This window comes from Nyctereutes procyonoides, unplaced genomic scaffold (genome assembly GCF_905146905.1).
Source record: "Nyctereutes procyonoides isolate TBG_1078 unplaced genomic scaffold, NYPRO_anot_genome, whole genome shotgun sequence".
NCBI lineage: Eukaryota > Metazoa > Chordata > Mammalia > Carnivora > Canidae > Nyctereutes > Nyctereutes procyonoides.
In genome coordinates this window covers 24,459,896-24,479,732 of record NW_026575030.1, presented here as the reverse complement: position 1 = coordinate 24,479,732, position 19,837 = coordinate 24,459,896, and the positions used below count along the sequence as shown (strand labels likewise).

At 37.4% G+C, this 19,837-nt stretch overlaps 1 protein-coding gene across 1 annotated transcript in view; it reads left to right on the top strand.

Annotated features, from left to right (window-relative positions):
* SLC15A2 (solute carrier family 15 member 2) overlaps positions 1–19,677 on the top strand; it is a 36,559-nt gene extending 16,882 nt beyond the window's left edge. Inside the window, exons 8-22 of the mRNA XM_055315833.1 lie at positions 722–804; positions 1,226–1,312; positions 1,479–1,568; positions 1,660–1,704; positions 2,843–2,875; positions 3,780–3,868; positions 5,094–5,175; positions 5,728–5,862; positions 7,022–7,186; positions 7,342–7,388; positions 8,921–9,031; positions 9,494–9,590; positions 17,365–17,511; positions 18,103–18,207; positions 18,559–19,677. Of these exons, the coding sequence (XP_055171808.1) occupies positions 722–804; positions 1,226–1,312; positions 1,479–1,568; positions 1,660–1,704; positions 2,843–2,875; positions 3,780–3,868; positions 5,094–5,175; positions 5,728–5,862; positions 7,022–7,186; positions 7,342–7,388; positions 8,921–9,031; positions 9,494–9,590; positions 17,365–17,511; positions 18,103–18,207; positions 18,559–18,735 (1,493 nt within the window). The 3' untranslated portion in view covers positions 18,736–19,677. The remainder of the gene's footprint in view (positions 1–721; positions 805–1,225; positions 1,313–1,478; positions 1,569–1,659; positions 1,705–2,842; positions 2,876–3,779; positions 3,869–5,093; positions 5,176–5,727; positions 5,863–7,021; positions 7,187–7,341; positions 7,389–8,920; positions 9,032–9,493; positions 9,591–17,364; positions 17,512–18,102; positions 18,208–18,558) is intronic.
* The last annotated feature ends 160 nt before the right edge of the window (positions 19,678–19,837 follow it).

Here is a 19,837-nt window from a genome sequence, read left to right as displayed (position 1 = left end):
ACAGGCAGAGGGAGAAGCAGGCCCCATGCAGGGAGCCCCGCGCGGGACTCGATCCCAGGTCTCCAGGATCACATCCCGGGCTGAAGGCGGTGCTAAGCCGCTGAGCCACCCAGGCTGCCCTAGCCATTTTAATAATCCAGGGCAGAGGTTGTGAGGTCCTACACAAGAGTTGTGGCAGTAGTCATGCAAAAGAAGAGCAGACAGGAAATACATTGATGAAAGAATCTCAATGAAAAGTTGATAAAATATCAGATGTAGAGTTAGAGAAGACAGATTTCAGAGATGATTTCTATTTCTGTGATACAACAAAATCTCAACAGATTACTTCCCTTAAGAACTGACCATTTTAGGGATGCCTGGGTGGCTCAGCAGTTGAGTGTCTGCCTTTAGCTCAGGGCGTATCCTGGAGATCCAGGATCGGAGTCCCACGTTGGGCTCCCTGCATGGAGCCTGCTTCTGCCTCTGCCTGTGTCTCTGCCTCTCTCTCTCGGTGTGTCTCTCATGAATAAATAAATCTTTTTTTTAAAAAAAAGAACTGACCATTTTATTCTTCTCTTGGCTTCCATAATTTGTGTAATTCCAAAGTCAGGAAATTTAATCAGTCCCCTCCCATGAAAAGATTTGCCGGTCACTCCTACACTTTGGCAGCCTTTACTTAGCAATGACATACCAAATATGTTAAACGAGAAGCTAAGAACCTTTTTTTGTGTATCAACTGCAGTTGTGTTTACAATGGGAAGCAAAATATACAGAAAACCACCTCCTGAAGGAAACATAGTGGCTCAAGTTGTCAAATGTATCTGGGTAAGTCTAAATTGTTTACCTGCCTTTTTCAATCAATGGGAAAGAGATGCTATGCTGACCATAAAGGCCTTCAAAAATAGGTATTCATTTTTCCCAAAGACCTCTGTTCTACCTCTGTACCTTTTGCCAAACTGAGATTAATCCATCTTCCTCTGTGCCTCTACTCAACCATTAAGTAAATAATAATAATAATGTAACTTTTTTTAAATTGGCAAATACCTTCTGTAATGTGTATGTGTTATATATGTTGCCAAAAGGACACAAGAATAGATAAAATTATATCTGAAATATTCTGAAATTCAAAGTCTGATGAAATCAAAGAGTTGGAGTAAGTTACTTAAAGTATGTGTGTCTGAGGGAAGGGATAATGAATTGGAAAAGGCAGGGGTGGTTTCATTTGTCTCTCCTCTCTCTACCATAGTTTGCTATTTCCAACCGTTTCAACAACCGCTCTGGGGATATTCCAAAGCGACAACACTGGTTGGACTGGGCAGCTGAGAAATACCCTGTAAGTTGGAACTGCAGAAATATTTTATGGTTCCATAGAGATTTTCCTAAGTCCAAACTGATTCCCTTTTGCTTCATTTGACCTCTTCTCTTACTGTTCTAGCACATTTCTACTCTTAGCAAGAAAACCAAGTCTAACAATTTAGCCTGTTCCTTCTTTTTTGCAGAAGCAGCTCATTATGGATGTGAAGGCACTGACCAGGGTACTATTCCTTTATATCCCATTGCCTATGTTCTGGGCTCTTCTGGATCAGCAGGTAAAATAGTTCTTTTGAAAACTACCCCTTCTTTCAGCCCTTTTTCCCTCACAGGAAAAAGATTTCTAATAATAACATTTGTCTGCTCTAGGGCTCACGATGGACGTTGCAAGCCACCAGGATGAATGGGAATTTGGTGAGAAAAGATTTCCTAGAGAAATTTATTATTTTCTTCATAATAAATAAATTTCCTTTTTTTAAAGGAAAAATTATTTCTTTGTGTTTTTGCCTGAAAACTGACTTAAGATCAGAAGAAAGGTGCCTTTAACATCAAGGTACTGAGTAGGCAAAATTTAAAAAGCTACTCTAGAAATAAAAAATAGAATCTTATCTTGAGAAACCAGGACTATAAGGATGGAAAGGTTTAAATGTATACAAGGAAGTACTGAGAAGATAGTAAATGAAGTGATACAGGCTTGGCATAGAGATTTTTTTCTCTCATCTAAGCCTTCCTGGGGCACAGCAGGCACAGGCTTGATTTTGGATCTACTACACATTTAGCCCCATTTTCAGACAGGGATCATGTAGAGGACCTGGAAGGGCAGTATTTTATACATGGGTAAGGAATGGGAAAGTTGTAAACAGTATTTTCTGTTTTTCTAATCTCCATTCTTTGGCAAATTCCAAGTTTCATCTCTGCTTTCAATTGTACTGTTTAGATTATTATATTGTTTTTCTACCATCTTATTTGCGAAGAAGGCAGGGTAGAATGATGCCATTATTTTATCAACCAGTCTATTTGGAGTCTGCCAAATACAAGTTTACTTTTTCCCTTTCTCTTGCTGTCCAGAATTTACTATGGTTGTTCTCTTGTTGACCCCCTGGAGAACAACTTTGGAAACACTATGTATTGGTGGAAGTTTTCATCTTAACCATGTCTGGTATCACACATTACCACCTACAACTGCAGTGACTAAAATTAACAAAACACACTGACTCTATTCTCTCTCAAGAAAAAGAGTATTCTCTCTTAGGCCTCCCTGCCTTTAGCAAATATAGCCTGAAGCCATTCCCAGTCTGTTTCCCCAAATACCCTTAAAAGCACAATGTGGCCCTGAACCAAAGACCTGGTAGATTTTATCTTTTGTGTCTCAACTGCCAAAGAGCAATTTTTTTAAGACAGAGATAGCACAAATGATGGGAAGGGGCAGAGGGAGAAGGACAGAGAGAAACTCAAGCAGGCTCCACTCATCGCAGGTAACTAGCAGTATTTTTGATCTAAGCTTTACTTGTCTTTAGCCACCATATAATTGTAATTCATTATAATGTTTCAGGGTTTTTTTGTGCTCCAACCGGACCAGATGCAGGTAGGAGATTTCTCCATACTCATGGGGATATATGGCTTTCCTCATCTCTACGTCTATCTGAAGTATTAGGATCACCAACCATAATTGGGTGTTTGTTTCCTTGTACGTTGAGAAGGGTTAACGGCAGGGATGAAGATATTCTCCTTCAGCCCCACACTTCTCTTTCACATCCTCTTTTAAGTAAGCAGCTCCTGCCCAACTCCAAGGAGAGTGACTTTTGAGCTCACAGGAAAAGTATAAGCATTGGATTTTTTTTCCATGTTAAGGTAGGATCTTGGAAATATTGTCTAACAAAGTGTAAAGCTTTGTTGTATGAGTAATGAAGTCAGAATCTCGGTTTATTGGTGACTCCCAGTTCTTTTTTTAACTCTTGTTTAATCACCAATTCTTCCTTCTCTCCTTTTCTCCATGACATTTTCCCTTGGGCTGGGGAACAAGAGAAGTGAAAGTAGGAGGATGTACTACTAACTGATTGCCAGAAAAAACAATTGAGAATGAAATTGGTTCTGTGGGATATTGATTGATTGATTGATTTTACTCATGAGAGATAGGAAAGAGAGGCAGAGACTTAGACAGAGGGAGAAGTAGACTCCCTATGAGGAGCTTGTTGTGAGATTTGATCCCAGGACCCAGGGATCATGACCTGAGCTAAAGGCAGACACCCTCAACCACCGAGTCACCCAGGCGCCCTAGTTCTTTAGGATGTTTAGAGGCTGAGGTACTATGCAGGAGAAATTAGAGTCCTGGGTGTAAAGGGACTGAGAGATGTGGAATCATTCTGTACTTAGTATGATGAAAGTATGTTTGAATGTTAGAGAGAGTGCACATAAGCAAATGAGAGCACATGCTTACACTCAAGACAGAAAAACACTTATAACTAATCCTTTTTACCATGGTATTACAGGTACTAAATCCTCTTCTGGTTCTTATCTTCATCCCGTTGTTTGACCTTGTCATTTACCGTCTGGTTTCCAAATGTGGAATTAGCTTCTCGTAAGTGCTCACTATGCCTTTGTGGCTCAGATTGACTTAATATTTGCTCAGCTTGATAAGATTCAATGTCAGTACTTTTCTACTTCGTTGATTTGTTTTGCCTTCTCATATTTCTGCTTCATTGTATCCAAGTTAATTAAATGCTTATTGGTATTGGAGAATGGGAATTGAATGTAACTAATTCTCATTATGGAGAGTCCAAGCCATTACTACAGATTTAACTGTGTGATGCTGAAGGGGTAAATCTAAGCTTCGTGGAAAGTCAAAAGTATGTGAGAATAGGCTCCTAAATCCACTTGCTGCTTTGTTCATGAAATGTTGCCTCTTCAAAGAAGTAGAAAGCCTCTGATAACAACTAATCCCCTTAAATCTTTTATTGTCCATGTAAAACAAAGCAAATACATGGTAAGAGTGAAAATAGAGTTGTCTCTACTGCTTTTCTCCCATTCTAAATAGAAGCACTGGGTGTTGTATGGAACTGTTGAATCACTATATTGTACACCTGAAACTAATATTAAATTATCTTAACTAACCGGAATGTAAAAACTTAAAAAAAAATGTTTTGCTTTGAAAACTTGATAGAGGAGGGTTTCAAGCCTCCTCTAATTCTTGATTTAATAGCAATTTTTTTGATGGCCATATTAGCATATCCAAATGACCTTTTGTCATTTACTCATTAGTTGAGCAGATATTACTGAGATTAGCACCAACGCCATGCAAATACAACAGCACAAATATTGCCCTGAAGGAGTTCACTGTTTAGTAAAGGAAGTAGAACACATGCAAGGATAATTATTACACAATGTGAAATATATCAAGTGCAGTAAGAAGGGAATTAAAATGTTAGGGAATTATAGAGAAAGAAGAAAGTCTTTCCTGCTGCCAGAGTCAAGAAAGACTTATGAAGGAGAAGGAAATGGGGTAATAACTAATGTATAGTACCTGGCATATGGTAAAGTGTCCAAAATATCTGGCTGAATTACTATTATTTTCTGGTATGATGACAATGGAAAGAAAGACCATCATAAACAAAAGTTGAGGTAGGAAAATGTTCAGCATGATGAGTAGAGAAAGAAAGGATATATGAAGGGAAGTTCTAGGAAATACTTTGAAAAGTACCTAGGACCAACTCAGGAAAGGTCTTTAATGGTAGGCTTAGAGGGTCTTGATTTTATTCTTTAGAGTCTAAAGTTTAGACATAATTGTCTCTCCCTTTCCTCTGTAGATCGCTTAGGAAAATGGCTGTTGGTATGATCCTAGCAAGCTTGGCATTTGCAGTTGCAGCGGCTGTAGAGATAAAAATTAATGTGAGTTCAATAAATCTTAAGCTTCATGAGGGCAAGACCATATCTTGTGTTCTCTCTTCTGACTCGTTCAATCTTGATTGCCTGGGACCTAGAACAGTACCTGTTTTGAAGAGGATGTGTCATAACTACCTGTGGTAAATAAGTAGATAAGGGATTGAACAGCAATGTAAAATGAGGCCCACCTCCCACCTGAATGATTCAGAGTATATTGTCAAGGAATTCCCAAACACTAATCCAAGCTATCATCTCTTTGGGAAGACAGGTTTTTGAATATTTGGTAGATCAAGTAGCCATTATTGGGGAATGACGTATGAGGTCACAACTGAGTCGAAAATCATGGAGTTTGTCATGTAGTATCTGTGCTTGCTGCACTGAGCTGGTGTATCCCCCTCCAAACTGCCTTCAGAGTTTTCTAAGCCAAATGGCCTTCAGAGAGAGAAAACTATGTCCTCCCGACCAGATGGACTAGACTGTCAGAGATAGGACTGAGATATATGTTCTCATTGTATGGGAAAAGTTTTGGTAATTCTGACATGTGATCTCTGTCCTAAGAAAATGACGCCACCGCAGCCTGGTCCCAAAGAGATTTTCCTGCAAGCCTTGAATCTGGCAGATGAGGAAGTAAAGGTGACAGTACTGGGAGATGAAAACAATATTCTGTTGGAAGAGTCCATCAGATCCTTTCAGGTGAGATATGGACTTGAATAAATTAGAAACACATTCAGATTATGCAACAAGATGACAGCATAATATAGTGGTTAGAAGTATACCCTTGTCAAACGGTCAGACGGTCTCCAGTCCAATTCCTGGTTCCACCATTCCCTAGCTATAAGACTCTGAACAAATTTTATTTTATCTCTAAACCTCAGTTTCAGCCTCTGTAAAATGGCAATAATTTTTATGCCATGAGCTGTTGGAAGGATAACTATTATATGTAAAGAGTTTAGCATAGTGTCAGGGGCATTGTAAGGTCTCAGGTTTTAATTTGTATTGTTATTTCAAACTGCCTCCTAATATCACATGCTCTGGAAAGATTTGGCTTGCATATTTTCAGATTACCATACATATTCTGAAATATTTATATTTTTAAAAATTATTTATTTATTTATTTATTTATTTATTTATTTTAGAGAGAGAGAGTGTATGAGTGGGAGGGGGAGAGGGAGAGGGAGAGAGAATCTCATGTAGACTCCTTGCCAAGTGCAGACCCTGAGATGGGGCTCGATCTCACAACCTGAGGTAAAACCAAGAGTCAGATGCTTAGCTGATGGTGCCACCCAGTCGCCCCTGAAATATTTACTTTAAAATATTATTTTTTAATGATAAAAATATATCATAGATATATATTGTTGAAAATTGGAGACTATATAGAAAGACATAAAAACCACTTAAAATTCCATCATCCAGAGATGATCAATTAGCACTTTTGTATACATGAATAATTTCTAAAAAGCAGTCACATTCTACATGCTATGTTGAACTTTGATTTTTTTCTTAACATTAATAGAGTCATTAAGTATATTTTTATGCATAAGACATTAGATAATTTGAGAACATGATTTAATGGATATATGATATTCCATTTTATGGATATATCCTGGTTTATTGAAGTATTTCCTTATAGGTATTTAAGTTTCTATTATTAATATGCGTAATCCTATAATGAACATCCTTACTCATAAATCCTTATGCATGCCTCTGATTACTCTCATATGACATATTCCTAAAAATAGAATTAGTAGGTTAAAGGGTAAAGTTGAAAGTATCTGATTAGCTTACCCATCCTGGGATTCTATGAGATAGTGACAGGGTAGAAAGTGAATGTGACAATTTCTTCATTCTACAGAAGATGCCACACTATGCCCAGCTCCACCTAAAGACAAGAAGCCAGGATTTCCACTTCTACCTAAAATATCACAATATGTCTGTCTATACTAAGCATTCTGTGGAGGAGAAGAACTGGTACAGTCTGATCATTCGAGAAGATGGAAAAAATATTTATAGCATGATGGTAAGTTAAAGAGTAGCTTAGGTTCCAAATTGTTATCTGAGAATATTTTGATCAGCTCATCAATACCTTACCAAAGATATGCTTGATGATCAGATTATCTGATTATAAGTTCCTTGTCATCGGCTGTAACTGATTTTTACTTTCCTCCATTATAGGTGAAGGATGAAGAAAACAAAACAACCAGTGGGATGACAGCCATAAGGTTTGGTTGTCAAGGAGACCCAAGGCCACTCTGTTTTGAATACTAGTCTCTTCTGATCTGTGGGGCTTCAGATAAAGCAGCTTTACATTCTACTTGTCTTGTACAGGGATTCTGTCTCCTAAATATCAAGGGCATTGGTGTCAGAAGCATATTCCAGAACAATGAGAGGCAGATAGGCTTGCTTTCCCATATGGTATTAAAAAGACGACCCTGTATCTGTATATGCCCTCTGTGCTCTGATGCATACATCCCTTTCTGTTGAATTTTGTCCCCTTATTTTTCTCTCAGGAAAATAATTGAGTACTTTCCTCTCTGTGATCACCAGAGAAAAATTTAGAAGTGACCAAATAATCCTCCCTTCATGGTTGCTAGTTGAATATCTCTTATTGTTACAGTGTTTTTAAAGTATAGTTTTATTATAAACCTGTAGAGGCACCTGTGTTGTAAAGGTACACCTTTGGAGTCAAAAGACTTGATTTCAAATCCAGATAAGGCTGAAAGTCATGTCAGATGGCCAAGGAAAGTTATGGAGATGGAGCACCCAAGAGGTCACTTGCTCTCTGTAGCAGGAAATCTAGCATGAAATAGATACACATGCCTATGGTCACCAAGATCACATGGTTGCTGTTGAGATTAGCACTTTGGAGGAGAACTTCTAATGAGATGTCTGAACTTTGCTGAAGGGTGGAACAATCATTATAATTTGCTTTTGGATATGCTTTAGAAAAAGTATACAGCTCAAAATAAGTAAGGCAATAGTGAGGATAGGACTTCCCGGGGTTGGAGAGCCATGGGAACCATTGGAACCTCCAGAAAGGGTAAAAGGAAATTTCTAGATCAGTGCAGGATTATCTAACGTTCAGGAATCAACATTAGGGGTTCTAGAGGAAACTGCCCTTCTTATCTTAAGAGAGATTAGTACAAAACTATCAAAATACCAAAACCCATACTGAGGAAACAGTTTAGGGAAACAGGTCCAGGTGACTAAAAAGATCATTCTAGAAGAGTCCAGGATTGTCTGCAGATTCCAACATGATAACTCAGCCTACTAAGGACTGGGAGTCTAAGTTTTATATAAGTCAAATCAGACTTCATTTATAAGAAGATACAGTATCATTTTTAGGTAAATACTAGTATATATTTTTTATTTGTATACATAATTATTTTTCTTAGTGGAGGCTCCATTGATGAATCTCACCATTATAAGAGGGAAAGAAATTGGATGCACCTAAGCCGGATTAGTGAGGAAACAGACTGCCTGCCATGGGTGATCATGATAATGTCCATCCTAGCTAGAGATGATGCGAGGGTGTGGCAGATGGAAAACTAATACCTCGGGAAAGATAAAGTGAAGGATAACTAAGACTACTGATTATTTCTTATATTTGAGTTCATTTATTCATCCACTTAACAATATATATCATATACATTTTGCGTGCCCAAAACCATTCTAGTTACTGGGGATATAGGGGTAAACAAGTGTCCCTGTTTGTGAGGGTTTGTCTGATATGTAACAATGTCTCTACCCTTAGGTTTGTTAATACTTTACATAAGGAGATCAACATCTCCCTGGGTACAGATGTCTCCCTCAGTGTTGGTGAAGACTATGGTGTGTCTGCTTACACAACTGTACAAAGTGGAGAGTAAGAGCATTACCCTGGTGGAGTTTTTATTTTTATCAACAATTGTTCTTAAATGTTTTCTCTCCATATAGATAGGGGGATTAGGTATATCTCAGCTAATTTTGAGTATACTCAGGTTCACTGTTTTGTACTGTTCTACTAATTCATAAGACTTGGGGAGAAAAATTTTTGAGTTAAATAAGAAAACTTAGGGCCTGAAATCCACAAAAGACGATGATTTGTGCCTATTTTATTTAGATTTAAAGTGTAAAAAAATACGAATAGGTAATGAAGAACTCAGATCAGTGGCAGAAAAACCTGGCATAAAAATAATTCACTCCTAGAGACTTCTCTTTAAAGAGAAATGTTGGCTTTGCTGCTTGACTCACCCTGAGTAGAAAGATGAGATCAGCTTTCCCCCTGGAGATGGGAGTGTTTTTCTAGGTTGTGGTGTTTATGCTAACTAAAATTGTCCTGTTCCAGATACCCTGTGGTACATTGTAGAACAGAAGATAAGGACTTTTCACTGAATATGGGTCTACTAGAGTCTGGTGCAGCATATCTGTTTGTTATTATTAATGTAAGTAGCTCATGGCCACCCCTGCTCTCTCCTTCCATATAACTATATTTATATCTATGTATCTATATCTGCATCCGAATTTATCCTATAATCACATACTTATTTCTAGTGTAAAGTGATACGTTCTATCATGACTTTAGAAAGCCTACTAAGGTCTCTAGGGACATTAAAATACAATACATAACATTGGCAGTAGGCATATAATAGAAATATAGAATGATATAATATGTGGCCTTTTGTGTCTGGATTCTTTCATTTGGCATATTTTTCAAGGTTCATTCATATTGTAGCATGTGTCAGTACTTCTATTGATATTGGTACTACCAAAAATATTCTGTTTCTCGGCACTACCAAATAATATTCTACTGTATACATGTAACATGTTTTATTTGTCGATTCATCACTTAATGGACATTTGGGTTGTTTCTGCCTTTTCACTATTATAAATAATGTTGTTAAGAACATTCGAGTACAAGTTTTTGTGTGGCCCTGTGTTTTCACCTCTCTTGGACATATACCTAAGGAGTGGAATTGCCAGGTCACATGGTAATTCTATGTTTAAACATTTGAGGAACCATTAGAAAGTTTTCCAAAATGAATTCCATTTTACATTCCCATCAATAGTATATGAAAGTTACAGTTTCTCCACATCTTCACCAATGCTTGTTTTTTTGTTTTTTGTTTTTTCATCCTAGTAGGTATGAAATGGTAGCTCATTGTAGTTTTGACATGTATTTTCCTAACGGCTTCTGATATTGAGCATCTTTTCATGTACTTATTGGCCATTAGCATACCTGCTTTGGAGAAATGTCTATTCAGATCCTTCACCAAATTTCTAATTGGATTCTTTATTATTGAGTTATAAGCATTCTTTGTATTTTTTAGATATGATTTAAAAATATTCCCCCCCCAAAAAAAAATAAAAAATAAAAATATTTCCCCATTCAGTAGGTTATTTTTTTAACTTTCTTGATGGTGTCCATTGAAGCACAAATATTTTTATTTTTTATGATATTCAGTTTATTTTTCTTTGGTGCTTGTGCTTTTGATGTCATATCTAAGAAACTGTTGCCGAATCCAAAGTCATGAGGATTTATACCTATGTTTTCTTCTAAGATCTTTATAGTTTTAGCACCTATTTTTAGGTCTTTCATCCATTTTGAGTTAATTTTTGCATATGGTATGAATTAGGGAGTTAACTTTTTTCTTTTGTATGTGAATATTCAGTTGTCCCAGCACATTTTGTTGAAAAGACTGTTTTTCTCCCATTAAATGGCCTTGGTGCTCTTGTCAAAAATCAGTTGATCATAAATGTGAGGGCTTATTTCTAGACTCTATTCTATTTCATTGATCTATATGTCTGTTCTTGTGCTAGTACCATCCTGTCTAATTGTTGTTACTTTGTAGAAAATTTCAAAATCAGGAAATATAGGTCCTTCAACTTTATTCTTCATTTTCAAAATTGGTTTGGCTACTATGGGCCCCATGGATTTCCATTTTTGGGTCAGCTTAGAATCAGAAACCAGCTGGGATTTTGATAGAGATTGTATTAGATATGTAGGTGATTTTGATGAATATTGCTATCTTAACAATATTAAGTCTTCTGATCAGTGAATATGAGATTTCTTCCCATTTATTTAGATCTTCTTTAAGACTTAATTTTTTTCAATAATATTTGTAGTTTTTAGAGTATAGATTTTACATTTACTTTGTTAAAATTTATTCATAAGCATTTTATTCTTTATGATGCTATTGGGGTTTTTTGTTGTTTTTGTTTTAGACAGAGAGGAGTGGGGAGGGGCAGAGGGAGAGAGAGAGGGAGAATCTCAAACAGGCTCCACACCCAGTCCAGTGCAGAGCCTGACATGGGGCTGAATCTCACAACCCTGAGATCATGACCTGAGCCAAAATGAGAGTGGGACACTTAACCAACTGAGCCACCTAAGTGCCTCATGATGCTATGGTTAATGGAATCATTTCTCTAATTTCATTTTTGGATTATTCATTGCAAGTATATAGAGAAACAATTGATTTTGTATGTTGATCTTATATCTTGCAAACTTACTGAATTCATTTTTTGGTTTTTTAGTTTGTATTAGTTTTATAGTTTTTTTTAGTGGACCCCTTGGGACTTTCTGCATACAAGACCATATCATCTGTATAGAGAGAGCTTTACTTCTTCCTTTTCTTTTTTTTAATTTTATTTAAATTCAATTTGCCAACGTATGGTATAACACCCAGTGCTCATGTCATCATGTACTCTCCTTAATGCCTGTCACCCGGTTACCCTATCCCCCCACCCACTTCCCATTCTGCAACCCTTTGTTTCCCAGAGTTAGGAGCCTCTCATGATTTATCTTCCTTTTTAATTTTTTGCCACTCAGTTTGCCTCCTTCCCTTATGGTTTCTTTCACTATTTCTTACATGCAGCCTTTATCATTAGGTATGTTAGTTTGGGGGTTTTCATAGATACATTTATTTTTATCTTTTTTTATTTAAATTTAATTAATTAACATATAATATATCATTAGTTTCCAATGTACAGTTATTTATCAATTGCATATAACACCCAGTGCTAGTTACATCATGCCCCCTGCTTAATGTCCATAGACATAATTTAGTAGGCTAAGTTCCCTTCTATTTCTAGTTTGTTGAGGTTTTTGTTTGTTTGTTTTTTACCATGAAAAGGGGCTGAGTTTTGTTAAATGCTTTTTCTATGTATGTCTATTGAGATAATTATGTGGTTTTTGTCCTTTATTCTATTGATATGTTATATTACCTTAATTAATGTTCAGATGATGAAACAATCCAGTAGTAGTTTTCCAGTGCTGCTATAACAAGTTGCCACAGATGGGGTGGCTTAAAAATAGAAGTTTATTGTTTCACAGTCATGAAAGCGAGAAGTTTAAGACAAAGGTGTTGGTAGGGCTGATTCCTTCTGAGGGTTATGAAGAATCTTTTCCACGCTTTTCCCTAGCTGTAAAGAAGAATCTTTTCCATGCTTTTCCCCTAGCTTCTAGTGGCTTTTTGGCAACATTTGGTATTCCTTAATGTATAGAAGAATCACCATAGTCTCACCTTCATCTTCATATGGAATTCTTCTTGTGTGCTTGCTGTGTCCAATTTGCTGCTTTTTTACCAAGATACCAATTATATTGGATTAGGGCCCACCCAAATGCCCCCATTTTAACATGACTAATTATATCTGCAACAACCCTATATCCAAATAAGGTCACATTCTCAGTTAGAACTAAGAGTTAGGAAAAAAAAAAAGAACTAAGAGTTAGGACTTCAACATGTGAATCTTAAGGGGACGCAATTCAACCCATAATACTTGTATTCCTGTTTTTTTTCCACTTTTCATTTGTTCTGTCTTTTGTAAGCTACTCCAGATAGAAGTCCTATATATTGTTTCTGAATGCCAGTATCTAATAAGCATTTAGAGTAGAGATCATCAGTTGGAGTCCAGGGCCCAGTGTTTTCCATAGTCCTGTTTTGTTTGGCCTGGACACTACTGAAAAAAGTAATAATAATCACCATTATTTGACAATACTTAAAATTCAGGAGATATCACCTAAGAAGCTGAATTCTTTTTTTTAATTTTTATTTATTATTTATGATAGTCACAGAGAGAGAGAGAGAGAGAGAGAGGCGGAGACGCAGATAGAGGGAGAAGCAGGCTCCAGGCACCGGGGACTCGATCCCGGGTCTCCAGGATCGCGCCCTGGGCCAAAGGCAGGCGCCAAACCGCTGCGCCACCCAGGGATCCCCCCCTTTTTTTAAATTTTTATTTATAAGAAGCTGAATTCTTAACATTTTTTAAAAACAAAATCAGAAGATTTAATAACAGATATTACCATGTCAATTGACTGGTGCTGTAGTGGCTTTTCACTTTAGATGGGGCTTGTGCTATCCACTTTACCACAGCCCCCATCATTCCCATTCAGCCTGATTCATTTACCTAATTATCTGCCTGTGAGCATTTGAGTATTTGACCTTGATTTAGAAGTTCAAGTCATGGTCTCCCCTTAGCCTAAGAAAATGCAAACATACACCTGTGTATTATTCACAATATCATCTGAAGCAAAATTTACCTTCCTATTTTGAACCCAATGTCCCTTTGACTCAGAGGATCAAGAACATTTGGATATCAAAGAGTTTTGATTTCAAGGACTTCTGATCTTGATGCTTTAACTACCACTTTAATTACATTATATTTTAGATATTACACCTACTACCTAGTAATAGTTTCATTCCAATAAATATATATAATTTTAGAATTTTTATCCTATTTATAACAAATGTTAGTAGACATAGCCTATATAAAATAAAGCCAACTATAGCTAAAAACCTGCATAGCAAAAGTACTTCTAGAAAAAGCAATAAAGGTTTTAGAATCATGTATATTTTGGTAACATTAGTAACAAAAAAAATTGATCCTGAAAAAATCCTTTTGACTAAAATTCTACAGAAAAAATTGTCTCTTTTTGACATAATTTTAATGTGTAAGATTTGAGTTCAAAAATAATGGCCAGTAAATAGAATTAAAAATAGCAGGCAGTATTTGATATGGATTTTTCAAAACTGATCAACAAAATCTTTAATGTACCCTGATGAACATGGATGCAAAAATTCTTTTTTTTTAAAAGGTATTTTTTTATTTATTTATGATAGTCACAGAGAGAGAGAGAGGCAGAGACATAGGCACAGGGAGAAGCAGGCTCCATGCACCGGGAGCCCGATGTGGGATTCGATCCTGGGTCTCCAGGATCACGCCCTGGGCCAAAGGCAGGAGCTAAACCGCTGCGCCACCCAGGGGTCCCAGGATGCAAAAATTCTCAACAAGATACTAGCCAATAGGATCCAACAGTACATTAAGAAAATTATTCACCATGACCAAGTAGGATTTATTCACGGGACACAAGGCTGGTTCAACACTCGTAAAACAATCAATGTGATTCATCATATCAGCAAAAGAAAAACCAAGATCCATATGATCCTCTCATTAGATGCAGAGAAAGCATTTGACAAAATACAGCATCCATTCCTGATCAAAACTCTTCAGAGTGTAGGGATGGAACATTCCTCAACATCTTAAAAGCCATCTTCGAAAAGCCCACAGCAAATATCATTCTCAATGGGGAAGCACTGGGAGCCTTTCCCCTAAGATCAGGAACAAGACAGGGATGTCCACTCTCACCACTGCTATTCAACATAGTACTGGAAGTCCTAGCCTCAGCAATCAGACAACAAAAAGACATTAAAGGCATTCAAATTGGCAAAGAAGAAGTCAAACTCTCCCTCTTCGCCGATGACATGATACTCTACATAGAAAACACAAAAGCCTTCACCCCAAGATTGCTAGAACTCATACAGCAATTTGGCAGTGTGGCAGGATACAAAATCAATGCCCAGAAATCAGTGGCATTTCTATACACTAACAATGAGACTGAAGAAAGAGAAATTAAGGAGTCAATCCCATTTACAATTGCACCCAAAAGCATAACATACCTAGGAATAAACCTAACCAAAGAGGTAAAGGATCTATACCCTAAAAACTATAGAACACTTCTGGAAGAAATTGAGGAAGACACAAAGAGATGGAAAAATATTCCATGCTCATGGATTGGCAGAATTAATATTGTGAAAATGTCAATGTTACCCAGGGCAATTTACACGTTTAATGCAATCCCTATCAAAATACCATGGACTTTCTTCAGAGAATTGGAACAAATCATCTTAAGATTTGTGTGGAATCAGAAAAGACCCCAAATAGCCAGGAGAATTTTAAAAAAGAAAACCATATCTGGGGGCATCACAATGCCAGATTTCAGGTTGTACTACAAAGCTGTGGTCATCAAGACAATGTGGTACTGACACAAAAACAGACACATAGATCAATGGAACAGAATAGAGAACCCAGAAGTGGACCCTCAACTTTATGGTCAACTAATATTCGATAAAGGAGGAAAGACTATCCACTGGAAGAAAGACAGTCTCTTCAATAAATGGTGCTGGGAAAATTGGACATCCACATGCAGAAGAATGAAACTAGACCACTCTCTTGCACCATACACAAAGATAAACTCAAAATGGATGAAAGATCTAAATGTGAGACAAGATTCCATCAAAATCCTAGAGGAGAACACAGGCAACACCCTTTTTGAACTCGGCCACAGTAACTTCTTTCAAGATACGTCCACGAAGGCAAAAGAAACAAAAGCAAAAATGAACTATTGGGACTTCATCAAGATAAGAAGCTTTTGCACAGCAAAGGATACAGTCAACAAAACTCAAAGACAACCTACAGAATGGGAGAAGATATTTGCAAATGACGTATCAGAGAAAGGGCTAGTTTCCAAGATCTATAAAGAACTTATTAAACTCAACACCAAAGAAACAAACAATCCAATCATGAAATGGGCAAAAGACAGAAATCTCACCGAGGAAGACATAGACATGGCCAACATGCACATGAGAAAATGCTCTGCATCACTTGCCATCAGGGAAATACATATCAAAACCACAATGAGATCCCACCTCACCCCAGTGAGAATGGGGAAAATTAACAAGGCAGGAAACCACAAATGTTGGAGAGGATGCGGAGAAAAGGGAACCCTCTTACACTGTTGGTGGGAATGTGAACTGGTGCAGCCACTCTGGAAAACTATGTGGAGGTTCCTCAAAGAGTTAAAAATAGACCTGCCCTACGACCCAGCAATTGCACTGTTGGGGATTTACCCCAAAGACACAGATGCAATGAAACGCCGGGACACCTGCACCCCAATGTTTCTAGCAGCAATGTCCACAATAGCCAAACTGTGGAAGGAGCCTCGGTGTCCATCGAAAGATGAATGGATAAAGAAGATGTGGTCTATGTATACAATGGAATAGTCCTCAGCCATTAGAAATGACAAATACCCACCATTTGCTTCAGCGTGGATGGAATGGAGGGTATTATGCTGAGTGAAATGAGTCAATCGGAGAAGGACAAACATTATATGTTTTCATTCATTTGAGGAATATAAATAATAGTGAAAGGGAATAGAAGGGAAGGGAGAAGAAATGGGTAGGAAATATCAGAAAGGGAGACAGAACATAAAGACTCCTAACTCTGGGAAACGAACTAGGGGTGGTGGAAGGGGAGGAGGGCAGGGGGTGGGGGTGAATGGGTGACGGGCACTGAGGGGGGCACCTGACAGGATGAGCACTGGGTGTTATTCGGTATGTTGGCAAATTGAACACCAATAAAAAATAAATTTATTATTTAAAAAAATCTTTAATGTAAAGTTTACCAAGAAAATAATTCATTTTGATAAAAGTAATTTTAGTAAAATAAAAATTTTAATAGAAAATGTTAAAAATAGTTAAATTGTACTTACATTGAAAATTAAGCAAGGAATTAAACTTTTCTCAAGAATGTGCTTCCTGAAAATTCATTATGTTTATGTAATTCCGATGCCATTTTAGATTTAAAATGTTGGCCAGGTTCAAAATACCTATGGATCAAAAGGTGGAAATCCCAACTACAATATCAAAATATTCTGGTCTGCCATTTAAGAACTGTGTCAATAATGGTATCTGATTGACTGAAGCCAGTTGGTGAGTGCAAGTTTTACCAAAAGGAATTTCAAAAACTGAAATTGTATAGAATTTTCTCAATCTCTTGAAGGATGCAAATACAAAGAGAGCATGGGTATAAGATCATAGAATGCTGTAGGTCAGAAATATTTACTTGAGACTAAAATAAGCCCTTCTTCTTTTCCTCACTAAGAGTAGCAACCAGGATCCTCAGGCCTGGAAGATGGAAGACATTCCAGCCAACAAACTGTCCATTGCATGGCAGCTACCACAATATGCCCTGGTTACAGCTGGGGAGGTCATGTTCTCTGTCACAGGACTTGAGTTTTCTTATTCCCAGGTAGGTTTTTGCAAGTGAAAAGTGTATGTGAATATATGTCTCAGAGAAAGATGAGTATTAAGCCTAGCAATGCCTTAAATAGATATGTGATCCTGGCCAAGACCTCTATATTTTTTGGCCTTGGATTCCTTGTATATGACCGTGAACCAAGAGTCATCTTGAATCCCAGGATCATGGCAGTACAGCATAGTAGCTGATGCTGTTTGGGACCTAGGAAAGGGTTACTTTAAGAATAAGGACTGTGGAGTTAAACTGCCCATGTTCAAATTTTGATGGTACAAATTACCGTGTAAACTTGAGCAAGTTAATTATCTCTCCAATGCTATTTTTCTTCATGTGTAAAGTAAGAATACTGATGCACTTTATCTCTTAGGGTATAATGAAGATTACATAATGAATTAAAATATTCAATTAAGAGGTCCACCTTATTATTGCTGTTAACATTATTATCTCCCCTTGAATCAACATGATAGCTAGTTAGGGGTGGGGGGAGTTCAAATTTGGAAACTTTTGTGGGAGAAGTTTTCTGGATAGATGCATGGGTTATAGTGTTAGGGAGTTTGTTTACTGACAAACCTATGTCCTCTATAGGCTCCCTCTAGCATGAAATCTGTACTACAGGCAGCCTGGTTGTTGACAGTTGCAGTTGGGAATATTATCGTGCTTGTTGTGGCACAGTTCAGTGGCCTGGTACAGGTATGGATCTGATGGAATCAGAAGTTTGTGTCTACCTAAGATTTCCCCTCCAATTTCCTTTCCTCCATCTTCCCCCCCATCTCTTTGCACCCCACATTCCCCACTCAGTGCTGTGGTGTGAGATGAGTTAGATAAATATAAACTTTGCCAGGATAATAGATATGTAAGAGTGACAATAATGACCACCATAGGCCCATATGAGAGGAGGCCAGTCAAATCATTCTTCTTTTAACAAACCTCTGCCTACACTGGCGACCCTGAGTCAGTCTACTCCCTAGTCCTCACCCTATGAAGATCCATTTAGTTTCAGATATCTTCATATTCTTCTCTTATATTTATTTATTCCTGCAGTGGGCTGAATTCATTTTGTTCTCCTGTCTCCTGCTGGTCGTCTGCCTGGTCTTCTCCATCATGGGCTACTACTATGTTCCTATACAGCTGGAGGATTTACAGGAGCCAGCAGATAAGCAGATTCCCCACATCCAAGGGAATATAATCAACCTGGAGACCAAGAAGACAAAGCTATAATAGCTCCCTGGACTCTTCCAAAACCCCAGTTCCTGGCTTTGGTCTTGGTCATCACCCATCCTAAGGCATTTTTTTTCTCCTACTTGGTTAGGGGAGAGAAGTAGCATCATATCTGAGCCAGTCTCCCCCACTTTTCTCTCATGATAGAGGCAGTTCTAGGCCTGGATATTCCAGTACATGAATAAGCAAGTCCCCTGAGACTCTATGTCTTCCCAACAATTACTAAACTCTGTAAATGTTGTGTAGTGTTGCTGAAGCAGGCCTAGCATCTCTAAATGGCCATTAAAAACACAAAAAGTAAAATTGAAATTAGTCTCTGGGGTTATGCAAAGTTATGTGGGAATCCCTTTACTTGCCATTTTGAACTAATGAGTCCACTTTTTGAGGGGTTTAGGGGGATAATTGCAGAATAACAGAAATGGTTTCTTCATAAATAACATATTTGTATTATTCACTAGGACCTCAAGAATTGGTATGTATGGCGTGATCTGGTTCAGAGCCTGGCCTGTCAGCTATATACGTTTCATAAAACCATAGAAATTTTTTCAGTACTGATGGTAGAAAACAAATGACATTTTATTAATACACAGAAGAAATATATCTTTCGGATAATTACAGTATTTTATCTACTAATGCAAACACCCCTTTCTTCACACTGATAGATCTTTGGGAACCAAATTAAATGTAATACGCATGGTTCTGGAAAATAAAAACAGGTATAAGTTGGAGAAATCCTGTTGAGTCTTCTTTAGTGCACATTCTTCTTAGGGACTACAATGTTTCAGCTGGATTATGCCTTCCTGTGGACAGTTGTATGAACACTAATTATAATTTGCCGACCATGCCTTTTCAGTGTTGTTGGGCTAGCTTTTTCTAATTATGACATCATTTCTTACTTATTGTAACTGATATTTAATAACAACAATATTTTTATGAATCCAATTTCCTTTTTTTATTATTTCGCTCGTCAGCCTCAAAGTAGTGGGTCTGCCTTGATAAATTTTTCCTATTTTACTCTTACCATAACTGTAATTTCTTTTTCCAAGTTTTTATTTTACTTCCAATTAGTTTATATACAGTATAATACTAGTTTCCAGTATAG